General features: G+C 34.8%; 1 protein-coding gene across 1 annotated transcript in view; it reads right to left on the reverse strand.

Moving 5' to 3' along the window:
- Positions 1–4812: 4812 nt before the first annotated feature.
- LOC124629603 (probable G-protein coupled receptor 158) overlaps positions 4813–18645 on the reverse strand; it is a 127360-nt gene continuing 113527 nt past the window's right edge. Inside the window, exons 9-13 of the mRNA XM_047163087.1 lie at positions 17531–17745; positions 16633–16771; positions 11632–11737; positions 5984–6127; positions 4813–5430 (exon numbers count right to left, since the gene is read on the reverse strand). Coding sequence (XP_047019043.1) covers positions 4813–5430; positions 5984–6127; positions 11632–11737; positions 16633–16771; positions 17531–17745 — 1222 coding nt within the window. The remainder of the gene's footprint in view (positions 5431–5983; positions 6128–11631; positions 11738–16632; positions 16772–17530; positions 17746–18645) is intronic.

Raw genomic sequence — 18645 nt, forward strand, 5'->3', positions numbered from 1 at the left:
TCCTATTTTTTGAAATTATCATACTTATAGCTTTAGCACTGACCAGCATGTTTATTTTTTAACTTTGAACATTTAAAATGAGTTAGGAATTATTAAGACTTTAGTTATTTTACTCTTTTTTTATTAACATTTTTCTTAACCTACTGGTTAATGCTAAAAGTATTTTAAATATTAATAATTATTACTTATCATACCATATTAGAATAAATGGCACATAGTGTTACTATAGTATTTACAATAATGATGTTTACATACTTAACGCTATACATGCTTACTTATTTACAAAAAATACATTCACTAGTTGTCTTTCATCGTGGCTCGAATATTTACAATTTTGAGGTGGAAATCAGATATTTTTTAAACTTTTTTACCTACCTTTAAAAAGTTATTTGAAAAATAACGACAACATTATGAGTTCTACTGCTAATTGAATTAAATAAAAACCAAAATTAAAGATTTAAAAATAATCTGACTACCACCTCTCCTAACATGTTATGTTATATCTAATACAACATTAAATATTACTTCACGTTAAAGCGTTTCATTGAGCGCTAATTGCAAACAAAGTATCTTTAGTTATAAATATACGATTTTTATAACTCCAAGTTTTCAAATAAATCTTCAGTTTTCAACAAAGAATTTTATTTCAACATTTTAATGTTAGACTGGAATGCAAGCAAACTTTCTATCACATGGTAAAGCAGCATTTTAGGGCCTGTTAGAGCGGCCATTGCTGTCAGCGATTTTTACCGCAAACGTCATATTTCGGACGGAAAATTGAAATCAACCGTACTAGGGAATGTAAGCGTTTTAAATATACATAGGTAAAATGTTTATATGTTTAAACATGCGTTATTTTGTTTAAAAACAGGCAACATTTGGACTTTGGTAAAATTGGTAATCGTTGGAACAGAACTATTTCATTTAGACATGTAGGTACTCAGATAGGTCTGTCAACTAATATGGTCTGACCGTTTCTTGGTGTAGTTGAGAGTGCTGACAGTCAGTAAAAAAATGAAATTTTCCTTTGAAAATTAACAGCTGTCAACAGCACAAAGATATCGGTACCACTATAGTTTTTCTCTATAACATAACTATTTGACATTTGCTTAGTCATTCAAAAGGATTTACGCGGTTGTAAAATGTCATGATTCAAAAGATTTTTATTTTTCTTGCTTTAAAAAATGTGAGCATGCCATGGTCATTTCACAAAGAAATTCCAACAACAGTTTCAAACTGAAGATATGAACACTAAAGATTCTCGCATATAACTAGGTGCTTTAACTTCTAGGAAAACATACCAAAATGAAATTATTGCTCAAAACTTGAATTCGGTGCGGTAAACGCAATACTACCAGGCTAATGGGACTTCAAGTCATAACACAAAATGTTTGCAAGTCGGTAAAACTATGAAGTTGTTAACGCTGGAACCAAAACTAATGACTTTTTGATCTGTTGCAATGTTTTATTAAACCTATTAAACATTATCTCCTGTATTTAGTCAAGTAAAAAATTATTTCATTTATGTAATGTTTTTGTCACCGCATAATTTCGGTTGAACATTATTTTTCAACTATGTTCTCGTTATTTGTCGGCCAATATATTTCAGTTTTATTTTATAGCTTTACCACTAAGTGGTTATTTTTATACTTTAGTTTTAAAAATGAAATAACTTGATATATATCATTTAATGAGTTAGGAACAGTTTGACTCTGCTAACAATAAAATCAAAATGAGCGTCTATGTGCTTACACTTACTTAAAATCCTTTGACAGTCACATACACTAGAAGTTTTTTTATCATAATGCTTTATCAGGCTGCTGAAAACAAACACATTATATAATAATAATATAATGTCCGCTCGTACCAGTCCTTGCAAATACCTTTACTCGTTTAAATCCGCTTAATAGGATTAGAACAATTTTATTATCTGTCACCTACAAAAAAGCGAATAAAATTTCAACTTAAAAACCATTTAGTGGTACATAAATAACTCTAATTAGATACTTTAATGAGCTGAAGTAAGCTAACCTAAGTTAAATTGAAGATAAAATTAAACATTTAAACATACAACAATTTTATAGTTTTAATTTTAACATTAACCAGAACAACATGTACACGGAAGTACTTTGATATGCATTTTGGAAACTATTAATAAACGAACATACATATCTAAGAATCACAGTAAGGACTAGCTTTTACGATATAATACTAGATATTTGGATGTATCGACGATTGCTAAAAGTGTTATAACTGCAACACTAAATTTTAATTCATTTATTTCGGCGTGGTTCCAAAAAATGTGTAAAATTTTTAGTAAACTACCTAATAAACGTTACAAAAAAAGTTAGAAAGGAGTTCGACGCGTGTTTAAAGGAAATTCTCCATACATTATTTGTTAAACACGTGACGAACGCCTGTTTAATTTTTTTGTAGTAACTGTAATTAAGTATTCTGGTGTACAACATTCCTTCACTATTGCAATACACACTTCTATCTCCCATTGAAGCCGTGGCAGATATTTTTATAGCATTTCATATATTTCTGCTCAATTAATATCGACGAATTTCATGAGATCTATGATGAAATCAATACAATATATGTAGTGTTAACTAATCAATGATTCTCCATAATATTGTGACAAACTGTAACCCAACGCGTAAAGCCCACAGTAATACCACAGATCATAAATTAATCATGTGTTGCTATAGTATTAATATATTCACTGTATTAGTTGACTATTCCGACCACACGCAATTAGTAGTTCGGTAGTTCTGACAAATCTAGCATGTTAGAACATTAATAATTTAGCCATTATTCTGAGGAAATATTTACTTTAATTATTGTTTGTACCCCCGATTTATAGGCGTCAATAGGTCATCTATAAGCAACACCATCCCCGAGTGAAAAATACTATATTTTATCTGGGTATAGTAGGCAGTAGTTTCCACGGAACGCGGGTGAAACCGCTTGAAACAGCTAGTTTGAAATTCATAGCTTCCCTGACCTATAAGTCATATGTGATACACACCTATTGTTTAACTATTCTATCTACATTGTAGACAAGGATTAAGTTCATTTTCATCATCACTCTTTTTAACGATTTATCATTCATTATATAAAATGCTTAAAAAAGAAAATGAATCAACTTCACCATTTAAAATGGGGAGCAATATTTGTGAATCGGAGAACGATCGATGAGTCTGAACGAGAGATTTCGCCAAATATCAGCCCGGATTCAATTGCTTGGGCTTGGCAGGCAATATGGCCACATGGCAGATGATATACAGAAGGAAAATTATCAAATCCTATTGAGAACAGACTGAAAAAAAAAAATTTGGATGGTCTTCCGCTTTTAAATAAGCAAACAAAAATCCTGGCCACTCTCCCGTATATAATTTGAGGTAAAGTTACCTCTGCTTTTTACCATCAACGCTACACGGATTCAAAATAGCGCCAGTTATTGCAAAGTCTATTGCGAAATCAAGCCTTTTATTTTTCTTCCCTAATCTCTTTTATTCACAGCTGTTAGAAATTTTCATTTTACCTTAAAAACATGCTAGTACCTTGACGCCAAAAGTAACAACATCAACTTTAGCATTCAATAAGTTTTGATTCCGATCAATGTCGTACTAAAAATCACATGGGAATACCTACACATTCTATTTTTATTACAAGTTAAAAAAAAAAAACAAATCTATTTGATAAAATAAAGTTCTAAAGAATCTGCCAATCCAGCAGAAAGCGTGTCACAAATAAAAACTTCTAGCGATAAAGGTCGGGACAAAAACTTTCGTCGGTATCTTAATGTCAATCACATAAATTGTTGATCTTTTATCGTATCTTGCCTTGTTTACGATTCGAAGTCACGAAACATTCTCCAATCATTGCATTGATTGTATGAAGATTAAAGAATGTCTTAATTTTATTAGACGGAGGATTATATGCTGCCTATATTATCATTCTCTTGCCCTTATCCTAATTTTATTTGAGCTCGGCGCAGCATGTTTTCTCGTATGCAAAGTACTTGAGACAAGTATGTTTGGTTCTCTTGAGGTCTAGTAGTGGATAATAATACACTATCAAATACTGTGTTTGAACCTACTTCTTCAATAAAGATCATGAGTATTTCTTAATTCGTAGAAGTGACAACGCGTCGATTGCTTAAGGTCTCTGCACACAGCGGGCGCGGCGCGGCGGGACGGGACGGCGACGCGACACAATGTACTAGAACATCGCGTCGCGTCGCGTCGAGCGGGACGGCTCTGTGTGGCGGCGTCGTCCGTAATATCTAGTATATTACAACTGCTCAGTATCGCGTCACCGTCCCGTCCCGCCGCGCCGCGCCCGCTGTGTGCAGAGACCTTCATACGTCGTGCGATTATAATGACACCAGAGCTTGATGCGTGGGCATCTGATCCAATGAGATTTTATACAAAGTAAACCTTCTGTTAAGACTCTTCGTAATAAAAGGGTGGCTGCCGTTACTCTATTATAACAGTGGTGAAAATTCAATAATGGGAGACATGAGGTGTAGTGACGAAAAGGTCGGAGTTTAACATTTAATCCCATTGAAACGTTGTGGTAAATCCACTATCTACGCAAAAGCATTTTCAGGTGACTTTAGAGCTTTAGTTACAGGATTAATGGAACACTTTGTGTTTTTGATGAGTTGTGTAAACCCCTTGTGTATTTTGGTATTGAAAAACCAGCCAGCGCTATGAAACATTTAAAATAGACTATCATATTTTTAACTATCGTTGGTACATCCAAACGTTTACTAAGAAAACATAACTTAAGTACAGTCTTTATTTAGACAGTGACCTCTTCAGTAAAGCGACTCTTATCATCTAGATTAATAACTATAGCATGAGTCCTCGCGTGTCCTGATCGAACACCCTTCACAGTCTCACTACTACTGGGGCTGGACTTCAGTTCACTGGATTTCTCACTCTTATTATTGTAACCGTTACGACTAACTTCTGGCGGTCGGATATCACCACAGTTTGGTTCCCCAGATATCTTGAACACTCCATTTTGCTTATCTTCTTTAGGTTCCTCGTTCAGGTCTGTGCGTTTTTTAGGAGAGTCAGTAGTGACGTCTGTCTGACTCTGTTCCACGTTGCTGTTTTCTGTGCTTTTGGTGGGGCTGAAGGTTTTGTGCTTGTAGGCTGGGGGAGCTTCGAAAGGCAAGTCCCGACCACTACTCGAAGACTCTTCGGCTGGTGTGACGGTACACATCAGCCGGTCGGCCACAGCACTGAACACTGTGTTCAGTTTCAATGGTGCTGAGTGATCGGAAGGAGGGGGCTTTCTATCATAAACTGCTGCAGCGTCCTGCATGGCACCTATTCTTCGAGAAATAACCGCACCAGTGCCACATCTCTCCCGAAGCTTTTCTAACTGGTTGCAGATTTTTCTGAACTCCTCCTTTTAGAGAGAAGAAAATAAAGATAAATATTTGATCTAAAGAATAATCTTAAAAAAACAGAGCACAATCTAATAAAAAATGTCTGTAAAGATATCGTGTAAATTGAATCAAAACATTTGATATCAAGTCCAGATTTAGATTACAATGGCAGACATATTTGTACAAATTGTATAACGAAAATAATTAAGTTTTCGTCTAACCTGTCTGGCTGGAAATAGAAAACCAATTTAATACTACAATATAATGGTTTGTAGCATCTACGAATGATTTTCTCTGAACAATAAAAGTAATTGGATGCTAAAGGTTGAGTTCACCCTAGGCCGAATAACATTATATTTTGAAAAGTATTTATTGTTCTATCTGTACTTTGTTTCACTGATATTCAAGGTGAAGGAAAACGTTATGGGACGATATATTTTTATTAGTCTGATATCGCCGAACATCTTGCGTAAGAGTGCCCATATTGTCTTATCAGCACAAAAGCAGCTCTATAAGCAGAAGAGAAGTAAGTAATTAGTAGTATTATAAAACCTAATAAAACAAAAAACTCACCTCTAATTCCCTTTCAGTCATATTATCGCAGAACCTCGCACTGCGGTTGGTGGTCATAGTGTAAGTAGACTCGGCAGGCCTCGATCTGAACTTGCCGGTTTTCTCACGCTCGTCTTTCCCGTGGCCTTTGTACACCATGTATGCCTGGTAGAAGAAATATTTTGATGATTAACAAAATGTACTCAATTTTTGTTCTATGTTACCTGCAGGATGGATACTTATCTAAAAGAGAGATTCATAAAATTGTGAGGTTTGTAGAAAAACGGTTGTTTAGTTAATTAAGAGAGAAATCGCAAATCAACATAACTTCGTAAGTACTCAAGAGATCTGCTAGAGTGATGCTATTTACAAGGGTGGGTACACATTGGTTAAATGATCGTTCCTCATGATCTAAAGCATCACAGCAAGCACACACAACGTGGCACATAACTTTTTTTTTGTAAAATGTAAATAGTCTTCGAATAAAAAGTAAACGTATCAAGACGTTGAATAATTCCTAGAATATTTGAATACCAGTATCAAGGCAAATCAGCGCTGATAAAGTAAAACGAGGAGTACGTCGGTCAACAGCCGCGAGGTTCGTTAAAGAAAATCGAAAAAAATATTCCAGCCTCGGTTTCAAGTACCCACAATTTATTTGACGGATGTGTGGTGTATGGAACGGATCTGTCCGGATCTGCGAAGATTTCCGGATCTTCAAGGCCTTTAGACGCAATTTTTTTGGAGACGTCTTATATGATTTACGTCTAACATACGCTAGCGGCCCGGATTTCGTTGTGACGTATTATGTGAACAAGTATTGATTTGTGTGAAACCATTGATTCGTTTCTACATACACATATACTAAATTTCAAGCAATGTTTGTTTTAAAACACATGTAGCAAATACTTTGCAAAAGTGCCCCACTCATATACTTTTTTTGCTTGAACATCGTTTTTTTGGAAACAGACATAACTGAAGTCTCTAACTTCTATTTTATTCACTTGTTTCACTTCCCAGAGCAAGATTATTGTTTCATTTTAATGCATATCGTTGCAAGAATATGACACAATATATTAAAGTTCAAGAATTCCCGCTTGGCATTTACGAAAGCTACTCAAACTTGCGTTGAATGCTCTTTATTCTTCGCAATTTATGTTATTACGTGCCAAAGAAAAACAAACTTCATAACCACGGAAATAAAGTCAACATAACGACTTTTTAAGAAATATTCAGTGCCAAAGTACTAGTTGTATTCGCGTTTGGAGTTTTTATTTTTAAGGAGGAAACTGTTTTATCTTTTGATATTTTTATGGCGATTCTACCAAAATTGTTCGACAGCAAGAAATGTGTAAGCGTCGGTGCGGTTTCACTGGTATCATGTAAAGCGCATAAAGGTTGTAATTTATTAGATATTTTAGAAGTGGTCGAAGTAATAGTACTGCTAGATCTAGACTAACAGAAACATTCATATGCGTCACAATGCCATACACATTAGTTCTTCTTTTCCAACCGACCAAATAAAACGGAGGAGATTTTCAATTCATCGTCATCTTTTTTGGCATAATTTTACAGAAAGCTACTTTTTCCCATTCACAATTTTACCAAGGGTTTCCAAAAAACCAAAACAAGGCATACATTTTCTTCGTAACTCAGGCCTAAGATAAAACTGTATCATATAAAAACAAACCGAGCTGCGCTGCCCCTTGCCAGCCGCTTTGGGATCGCCGCCAAATTAACTGTAAATAACTACCGCGGTTCACTACTTAGATGGTCAACTGTTTATGTTTAGGGAAATACACTGGTTCATTTTGATGGAAATATCTTACGACATCTTCCTAGCTTTGTCAAACTACGTTGACGTCGACTTTCAGTCTAACTGGATGAAGTAACGTGCTGGTGTTTTCACATTGAGCGACAGTGTAGGAAAAATCCACAATAGTATTTTTCTTTTTATCAGTGGGCTGCAGGTTTAATTATATAGCAAGCTATGCAATTAATATTATAAATCTGAAATTGTGTTTGATAGTTTGTTTGTTACGCTTTTACGCTTAAATGCCTTAACCGAAGAAAGGTTTGGAAATGTGTGGCGGCTTGGAGACTGAGATATTTTATTCGGGTGCAAATTAGGGCCTAGAGTCGCAAATATGTAATAGTAATTTATTATAAAGTACTAATCGTTTGTTTTGTTCCGTTTTTGATATTAGGTATGGTATGGTATTAGGGCAAAATGCGTTGTGACAATTCAGTAATTATAACCCATACATCATATTTGATTGTTAGCCGTGACCGAAGCGGCTGCGATTAGTTTTATCCAAGCCATTTATTACAATAATGTTTCTTTAAGTGACGTAACATTATGGCTATTTTTCATGTGTGGTGTTCAATATTTAGGTACTATGTGCTCGTTTTGCAAATAGGTATTGCTTTTTTGTTTGCTTAGCCTTTCGTTACCTATTTTGAAAAGCACTTTGAATTATTGAAAAATTGATCTAATGAAATTATTATAATTCAATTGCCTCTAAGATATCCTTGTCCTAAATTCGCAAATGGTCGGTCCGTAAACCATCTTGTCAAGATGTGTTCCTCCGTGTTTCAGAGAGCACGTTTAATTGGTATACTCTTGCTGTCATTTGTGCATCTTTATATATAGTAAGTCAGAAACAAGAAACAAATCCTAAGGGGAGGTATCGAATTAATTTGCGCTACTTATACCAATACTTAGTTCTTCAACAAGCGTAACATCTAATGTCTTTAAACCAACAAAGATCAATAAAATCACAGATACGCCACTTCAATGTACGTAGAAGCGATTAGTACCTACAAGGTTGCGAGCTGTAATTATTAGAGCGTAACGCTTGGTAAGGCAGAATCATTGAATTTGGTGGTTCACTGCTTTCAGGTTAAACCTAACCGTTAGGTGTTAAAGTTAAATTTGGCAAAAATTTACCTGTTTTTTTGGAAATAGAGCGTTTTAATTGATTTGGGGCACCAGTTAGCTGGTCTTTGTTGAGTTAATGATTTGAAACGTAATAATTGTTCTGTTTCATTGATATTTAACTATGGCTTCATATTTATATATATGTAAGGCTCCTTTAATATATTCTTCAAAGGCTAAGCTTTTCAATGGAGAGTTCATAATCCCTTCTTGTGGTATCGCGAACATTTGAGAGACAAAAACCAAAAGTATTAACAGAACGACATTCCCATCACATAACGAGAGCTCTCTAAACGCGTTTCTGATGAACCAACTTACAACCTTAACAGTTTACCTGCCAATTGAAATTCTATAAAGAAACCAATTTCGTTTCCAACTCCTGGGCAATCGGTTTAAAACTTCGTCCACTTTCATGATTCAATATAAAGTTTTTATAGGTTTTTTTTTTCATTACATCCCTCGTACGTGAGTACTTACGAAAGAAGTTTCAGAGGTGCTAAGACTTCAGAACTAACTATGGAATGTTAAGAGAAACATTTGCTGAGGAAAATTTAATTTTGAAATTTTCTTCTTAGGGTATTAAAAAAATAGTGTTCTAACTTTCATATAAGTGCTCTTGCGTATAAGGGGATTTTGTCACGTATTTTTATACACCATGCCGTGCGGTAAAAAACATTTGCTCTGTTTCAATTGTCATTATTGGTACTGGTACTCAATTGTTTGTTGTCGCTCGTATAAGCTCATAGTACAGAATCAGAATAAATTGGTACAGCTGAGAAGGTACCTACTAACGTTCATAAAAATGTCACTCAGACACACATGTGCATCGAAAAGCTTTTACCGGTGCTATCGCTGCTGTCGTGCATCGAGCACATGCGTGTATGATTGGCATTGTTACGAACGTTAGTACGTAGCTTTACAACTCTTTACAAGAGAATATATTTAAACTGTGGTATATAACAGGGGTGCCGACGTTTTGTGCAGTTGACAACTGCCAGTTTTCAAGTGAAAATAGCGTTGTTTGTACTGACTGGCAGCTCTGTGAACTGCACTATTGTTCGAAAATCCGCTAATGTAAAAGCGCAGTTAAGATGGATAAACTTAATTTGTTGAACATTATAAGATAATGTAGATGAGCTGTTCTTTGAAATATGGTAAGAAGTGGGTTAATCCTTCGTTCAGTTCCGTGGTTAATCCCGTTTACTGCTGCCGTCTTAAGAGTTGAGAACGGCTTGATAAATAAATATTCAGTTAGTGCTACTTGTACTTGGATATAAAAACTTTATTATAAAGCATCTTTTTCTGATCCAAGAAAATTATCTCAACGTCCCGGATCAAGACATATGTAGGTGAAAAATAACATTGCTATCATCGAAAATTAATCAAATTCGTTGAAAATATATCAAATTCGTTATCGCGGACGTAACTTTGATTATATAACTATTATTTTACTATTATAAATCATTAGACCAAGTTACCATCTGCCAACACCCTATTGTGGCTCAATCCGCACTTCATATCAGTAATCAAAGTTGTAAACAACAGTATCCACTATCAGATACCACATTATATGTATAAACTATAAACGAACAACTTGTTAATAATCCAGTTGTTTATACAAGTATATTATGTTACCTTATACGGTAGCTGTTAATTGTATAAACATAACACACGTTAAGATAATGTTATATTGTTGCTATATTTAGAAGTTAAAAACTGATTTAGTAGTCTCTTTAAAGCAAAATACTCTTATTTCATTACCTCTTCTGTTCGTTGTCATTGTTAGTAAGTAGTTATCATTTATTGTCCATATTTTTTGTGTTGTATATGCGTCATATTTTGGTAAATAAATGTCTTTTTTCCATCATCAAAATTAATTTAATTTATATTTATTTAGAGCATAATACTACTTACTACTTATACACTGATTCTCATATATAGCTCGTCTTAGTTACATCTATTTACTTCACAACAAATAAACAAACAAACCTCCGATATATTTACTCTCAATAAACAACAAAAACCGGGTAAAATCAATTGAATTCACACGGTCGGTTTAACTCGCGAGTAACGAGAGCGCCCGCCATTACATTCCGTCACTTAGCTCCCAATATTGCACAAACAAATAATTTTACGTTTCAACTAAATGAGAATTATGTTTGTTTTTCGTATTGAGCTTAACGATGGATGAGGTTTATCATTGAATTAATAGTTAGGGATAAATTATTACTGTTATTCTGCGGAGGTACACTATAGGGCTTAAAAGACCGAAAAGATTTCGATGAAATTTAACACACAGATATACGGTACCCTGGAGTCCGACATAGGCTACTTTCTATTTTGGTAATTGAAATAGATCCTTCGGGAAAGTTAGTCTTCCATAAAGATACTCCTATAATTGCAAAAGCAATTTGTGTCTTTAGTTTCCGGCTGTTATTTGTTTAAATCTGATAGTGGTTACAGATCTCAACTCAGAACTTCCTTTGGTATTACCTAGAAGCACCACAAAGCAGTGTAAATCAGATATAAACTGAGTTTATTACACATTCTATGTACCTCTATAATACTCTGTAGCATCTATTATGTTCTTATCACAGTCTTAACTCAACACACAGGCCCCGGTACACACAGGATTACCAACACACAGACACACAAGTGCAAACGCACACAAGCATACTGCTGCCAGTGCAGAACATACATACATACATTGTGTCTACCTTACCGTGCCTACCTTGCTCCCGAAGATGAAGCACAGGAGTAGAGTGACTGTCAGCTGGGTGTGACAGAAGAAGATTATGTACAGCAGGTCTGGGTTCGCTGGTGATTGGAGGAATAACCTGTGGAAGATGGGCTTGTGTTAGTATCATTGTCAATTATAGTTAGACCCATTTCGGTCTAGATACTTTCAGTTGGTTGAAAGTTTAATCGGGATCTTACTTGGTAAGGCAATGTGCAGCAGTGTGCATACCACTATAAAGCAGACTAAAAATGTTGATTGATTTCGGGATTATTTTCAAAATATGCTGCCGATAGTTGACTGATAAGTCTAGTCTACAGTTTGCCGGAGGACTCGAAGCAGGTATTTCATTGTTATCATCATCATGCGTTATAATTAAAGATACAATTTTATTTGTTCCGGTAATTTATATATTCCATTACGCCCTTTAGCCGAATTGATTGAGGGAGTTAATTTTGAAAGCTTGATAAAGTGACCGGATTATTTTGCATTATGCGATCAATATTTGGAATTCGGCTTGCGATACCCGAGTATACATCATCATCCTCCGAGCCTTTTTCCCAACTATGTTGGGGTCGGCTTCCAGTCTAACCGGATTCAGCTGAGTACCAGTGCTTTACAAGAAGCGACTGCCTATCTGACCTCCTCAACCCAGTTACCCGGGCAACCCGATACCCCTTGGTTAGACTGGTGTCAGACTTACTGGCTTCTGACTACCCGTAACGACTGCCAAGGATGTTCAATGACAGCCGGGACCTACAGTTTAACGTGCCATCCGAAACACAGTCATTGGTGTCTGAGTTATACTTAGAAAGTACATACAAACTTAGAAAAGTTGCATTGGTACTTGCCTGACCTGGAATCGAAACCGCGCCCTCATACTCGAGAGGTTGGTTCTTTGCCCACTAGGCCACCACGACTTCACACCCGAGTATACATATAATTATAAATAAATGTTGTAGTATAATTAGTGAGTATTTAACCTCATATTCTTAAAAATTACTAGACAACTGATAAACTTACTATAGTTCGGCCATTCAGAGAATGCGTTCCTGACACGTCGCGATTGAACTGACGACGTAACTTTGCAATGGCGTTGCAGTTACGATAAAAATATTTTTGCTGGTTGTTTACCGTTTTAACCATTGAGGAGCATTAAAACAACATTATTATATCAATAATCAATGAATGTTATAATTTTGTGCCAAACTGAGTGTCAAATAACTTGGTAAACAATATTTTTCTAAATCTATACTGCGCTATTACAAGGTTATGTCAGCGGTTTATATTTTGTAGTGCTGTGCTAAAAATAACAGGCAAGTATCGTAATCTGTTCTTATACAGTTATAATATAAAATAATACGTTTTGATTTTCTTTTTAAGAATTGGAAAATAATGGACTATAAGACTTAATTATAACTTTTATGAAATATAAAAATAAAACTATGACCAAACCGCATTTTTATACTTAGATTAAAAATGGTAACCCCAAATGGCGTTATGGGCCGCCATTTTGTGACGCTAAAACAGTCGTCCGTTGTCGTTACGTGCGCATAGACCACGTTTTTCAAGTGTTTTCGATCTGTTTTTATTTGATTACCCGGCTTTTGTTAGACCGAGATATCAGGATTGATTCTGTTATTGATAATAATATAATTATACATGTAGGCGAAGATGATGATGAAGACACCACCTCCTCAAGCAAATCGGAGTCTGATTAATATTCTGTTCGCACATTCAATTCAATGTACTTGTAACAAAGAATAAATAAAACAATTTTATTATATGAATATTACCTTTTTTTGGTTTCCACTTAAATAACTAAAATATAAAACAAATGATTCCGCCAATTTAAAACGAAAATAATCTTAAAATAATGCGGCGGTTCATTTTGAAGGAACGGTAACGAACTCAGTGTTATGTTGTGCCCATCACTAGTCGTGACTAACTGATAGGTGTCAGGAACGCATTCTCTGAACGGCCGAAGTATAAGCTTTATATTTTTTTTGTAAACCATACTGCATATAGAAACTAGACCTACACAAATGTTTGATTTATGCGAGAATCGAACACACGACCTCCAGCGATACACCAACTTCTACGCCATCTGGTCGTCAAAATGCTGATATCATCAGCATCAAAGGAAACTTTTATGTCTCCTAACAGATGGCCACAAAAGTACAATACAACAAAACACAATGACCAAAGGAATAACATTGCAATAACCTACTTCTACCAGCCTTGACGATAAGCAGTTGACGGCGAACTTTACCCATTTTGAGATTGCTTGGAAAAATTTCCAAACAGTTCTGACATTTAAAACTATGCACTACAAGTTGGCAGGAATTTGAGAAATTGCTTCTATCAACACAATCATTGTTTCGCTAGATTCTTGCGAAATATCACAAAGTTTTTCAACTTTTTTTCTTATACTTAGTTGATTTACTACTGTTCTAGTTTTGCGAGTAATATGTTCATGTAACTTGTGTTATGTTACAAAATAGTGATGCTTATATTTACATCAATCTCGCGACAAAAAACGGTCGTTTGTAACCTTTAACGTATTTTTTTTATCTCAGAAATAAAAGATAATTTAGAAACCACATCACATCACTATTTCAAAAATAATCAGATATGTCCTTAGCGACAAAATGCAGTTTCAATGAGAAAGTTTCTTTGATTGGGTCTTAACAAGTCTTTTCAAGGCTTGGAAAGAAGGAAAACGATGTATGGCTGCTCTTGTAAAGTTTTTATTTAATTATATTTTTTATGTATCAGGATTTTTCTCTTGCTACATTGCGTCGATAAGTCTTAAGTTGGATCGTTAAAGCTTTTTAAAATGAAATGTGCCTTAAATAAAGTGACCCTAGTATGTTTAAAAAATAACAATTTTTTTCACACGATTTCTCAACATATGTAGTGTTATGAAGTTGTCCGTGTCGACTTTACACGTTACTAACTAATCAAAGTGTTAGTTGGAATGGCTTGAAGTCATATAATCCACACAATAATAACTCTAAAATACTATCTTTTACAACAGTCTTAAGCCGTTTAACAATAAAACTTCACAAAGAATAAACCACAAAAAACCCTCATCGGATCAAAGAATTATCCATTTAAAGTCTTAAATTGTGCCCATAAAGGATAAAATCTGAACAAGGATCCAATTATCCTATAAATCCAGTCCATTCTACATGTACTAAATCTTTTTCGTCTTTACTTCAACACAAATTGCCACCGTTACAAAATTGGATTTTTCCGAAGACAGTAAGACGATTCATAAATGTTCGTGTAAAATGTTCTTGAAGTAAAACCATTGTGATGTAAATTGCTCTTAATGATGGCCACGTATCACTATATACTTGTGTATGTGGAACACTTTTAAAGAAATGTGACTATCCTACATTTTCGTATTATTTACCTCTCTCTATCGTCTTTGATATATTGTACCGTTTCTATCCCTATCATCTTTCAGACTGTCTGTTCTATTGCTTCTTTGGTATTAAAGTTGTTTGCTAGTTTGTTCCCAACAGCGGTTTCACTTACATCCCATAAGAACAACTTTGCGCATGCGGATAATACAGAATGCACTGATAGGCAGACACAAAACTTATTTCCTGATTAAAAATATTAGAAAGGCTTCGTTTTCAAACAATTTCCCATGAAAATCAAAATAATAACAGAAAATTCTTTTCAATTTTCACAAAAATAATTTGATAGGCAAAACTGGACGGAACAGGTAATAACTAGTAATTAAATAAAGAAGTTTGAGATTACATTGGCGCCGTCATAATCGAGTTACGAAGTAATTTGATTTATTTCGAGTTTCTAACGAAATTTACGACGAATCGGTTTCATTCCAAAATGTCGGTGAAGGATTTATTCAAAAGCGAAAATTGTTATTTGATTACATTAAATTCTGTAGCATTTTTCTTAATTTTACAAAGGAAATTAAAGTTCAAAAGGAAGCTGTTGAAGGGAAGAATCTTTTGTTATTTTCCGCTTTTTTTTTGTCTTGATTAAAATCCTTTTCTTCCTTATTCTTAAATGGCATACCTTATATAAAGTAAGTTTTCACCAACTTTACACTTGGATATAAAAACTACACCAGGGATTCGAGATAGGTTTTATCGTTTCTTAATTGATCCCATCATATTGTGGCAAAGGCTAGACAGATGTTGAAACATTGGAAAGACTAGCCATAAAACTTCTATACTTTTCATCATTCATTCATGGTCATTACAACCCACGTTAAGGTGCCACTTGGAAGCTGACAAATGCATGGAGCGTCTGCACAGCACAGCTGCAGCGCACGGAAGCCATTTCTTATCATCGTCATCAGTGTTTTAATTTCACCACGAGACATCATATAAACACATACACGTATTTTCCTCTGCACGTGCTATCAGCAGTTGCACTTGCCAGCCCTCCAAATAGCCCCTTTATTAATACACAATTTACATATTGCATTAAACTAAAGGTGACCTCTCTAGAACAAATTGCTCGAGCCAGAAGCGACAGCTACAATAGTTTAATGAGTTCCTGACTAACTTTCAGTCGTTAGTTCTAACCTTCGCAAACTAAGTTGTTTTCAGCAAAATATTTTGAAGCTTAATTTTCATTTTGATTAAAGGGAGCTGTTCTGAACTCGGCTAGTGTTGAGTGATTAAGTTAATTTTACTTGTTTGTTGGGAAATTTTCCTGCAGTTTTTAATGGACATTTTGTGTTCTGGCTACAATACGTGTCAAATTGAAACAAGTTTTGTGGACTAACAAACTATGCACTGTTATTTGTATCTAGTAAATACATTCAGTCACCCACAGTCATTTTGTTCATTAACATATGTATTTGAAATGCTATGTATGTTGTTTAGAATTTAGTTTTTTCTCATAAATATAATGCAACATCTGGTCCTTTCATCAGCGATCCTTTTCAAATTGGTCCTTTGGTACCTCTACCGAGATTACCTTTAAAATAAATAATGGCAGACTTACATGGATATATTGAGGAAGACAGAGAGTAGGAATTCGTTGTATATCGCCATGGAGATGAACCGGCTCTCGTTGAACTCCGAAGGGGCTTTCCGCACCATGATGCAGAGTCTGATTCCCCACATTAGGAAGATCACCTCCACTGTTCAACAAAGAACATAAATTAATTTTTAAAAAATATTTTGTTTTAGCTAACTGCTACCATTCTGAGAAAAAAACGTCTTAAACTTATTGGAATAATAATTAGATAGAAACGACATGGTCCGAACAGCAGTGATTAAGTTTCTTACTTATTTTTTCAAGAATTTCAAGAACCAGCTTCATGTAATAATTGAAATACTTCATAGATTTTTCTTGAAATTAACTGAATCATTTTGCACAGTGATTAAACAAACTTTCTCACCCACTAACATGCTTTGACACGAAAAACCAGTGAAGCGTACATTTCTACCCTCAACCCAACTGTTTCAGGTCCCTAAAGTCTTCGTAATCCCCAGAGAATGAAGGAGAATATTATATTTACCAGCCATCTACTGCAAAATGCATTTACGCTCAGTTAAAGCTGATTGAATCAGTAAGAAGCTAAACAATTGATTAACTAGAAGTCGCTGTAAATAGGGTATCTTTCCTCTTAACAAACTGCAAAGCTGTCTTTGCTTAGTGATTAAACTGAGCTTTATTCTATTTAAACTGGAACAGATACATTAAGTAGTTATCACGATGCGTTCAAGAAGACCTTTCTCAATACCACTACGTAATAGTTACGTATAATATTTTTGACTATTTACTATGACACACCTCTTCCTTAAAAAAAGCATACGGAACCACGATCACGAGGAATACTATTTCAGCCAATGGAATCGAAAAATAAGTTTAAAAAATCCCCTAAGTTAATACTTACACGTAGTAAAAGAATGGTCCCACCAATCAGTATTACAGAGGTACGCCTTGAGGTCGTCTTTTGTTCTTCCCACAATGACAGCTGGTGGGGCTACCAGGGTTCTGATAGCCAGGAGTACACAGGCCACGCCTACAATGATCCCGATGCGGCGAAGGAGGTACATGTCTGATATCTTCACTGCCTTCGCTGACCTCACTTGGAATATTACTGATATCCTGTAGAAAAAAAAGATTTTATAAGTTGAAACTGCGACTGCCAAAAATGTTCAGAATAGTCAGGGATCCTGGCATTGTTGGCATTTCTTTGGCAGTCATTAAATGAAGCCAGAAAATCTGATATCAGGTTTCCTTGCTAACTGTATCATACGATCAACGATATTTGTCTGTCAGCAAACAAAATCCATCAACAAAATCAATAAGGTATTCAAGGAAAAATACTTCCCCAAAAAATCCAATCTCTTCCATTATTATTAAAAAATTCACGATCAGTTTCCTCAAACAAAACAGATCCCGTTATGCAAACGTTAAAATCAAGTAGATTATCATAAATTGGGCCTGTAAACAGATTCCCTTTATTTAAGCATCTCGAGGTCCAAATTTAAAAGACAACTTGATGCTTATCCCGACAAGAGGACAATTTCATTCCACCAGTATCTAATTAAAAGAAACTTGATAGCAATCTAAAAAGTTCAAGCCCAATTATCTACTTGAAATGAGTCTCAAATTGGGATTTATAAAAGTTGTTGATGTAAAATATATTGAGGAGGCTTATAATGTTACGGGGAGTAATAAATTGCTTCTGAGAACTACAAAATATACTTGGTAGAAAATATGAATATGCCAAAAAGTTTTGGAAAGTCCTCTAAGTAATGTAGCGCTTGGAGTATTGTACTCGAAGTAGATATTCTGGCAACGGCAAGAAATTAAAGAGTATTAATAAATGGAAGTCGATCATTATGTGAATTTCAATCAAGTATTTTTCCAATTCAAATTATTTGAGCCATGAAACCCATATTTGAATAAATAAATTTAATCCAACAGCATAAGCGTTTACAATATTTTCAAGAGCTCGCACGTTTACAAATTAAAATTAATATTTAACTTTTAATAGGACTC

The sequence above is a fragment of the Helicoverpa zea genome, chromosome 1, assembly GCF_022581195.2.
Source record: "Helicoverpa zea isolate HzStark_Cry1AcR chromosome 1, ilHelZeax1.1, whole genome shotgun sequence".
In the NCBI taxonomy this organism is placed as follows: domain Eukaryota; kingdom Metazoa; phylum Arthropoda; class Insecta; order Lepidoptera; family Noctuidae; genus Helicoverpa; species Helicoverpa zea.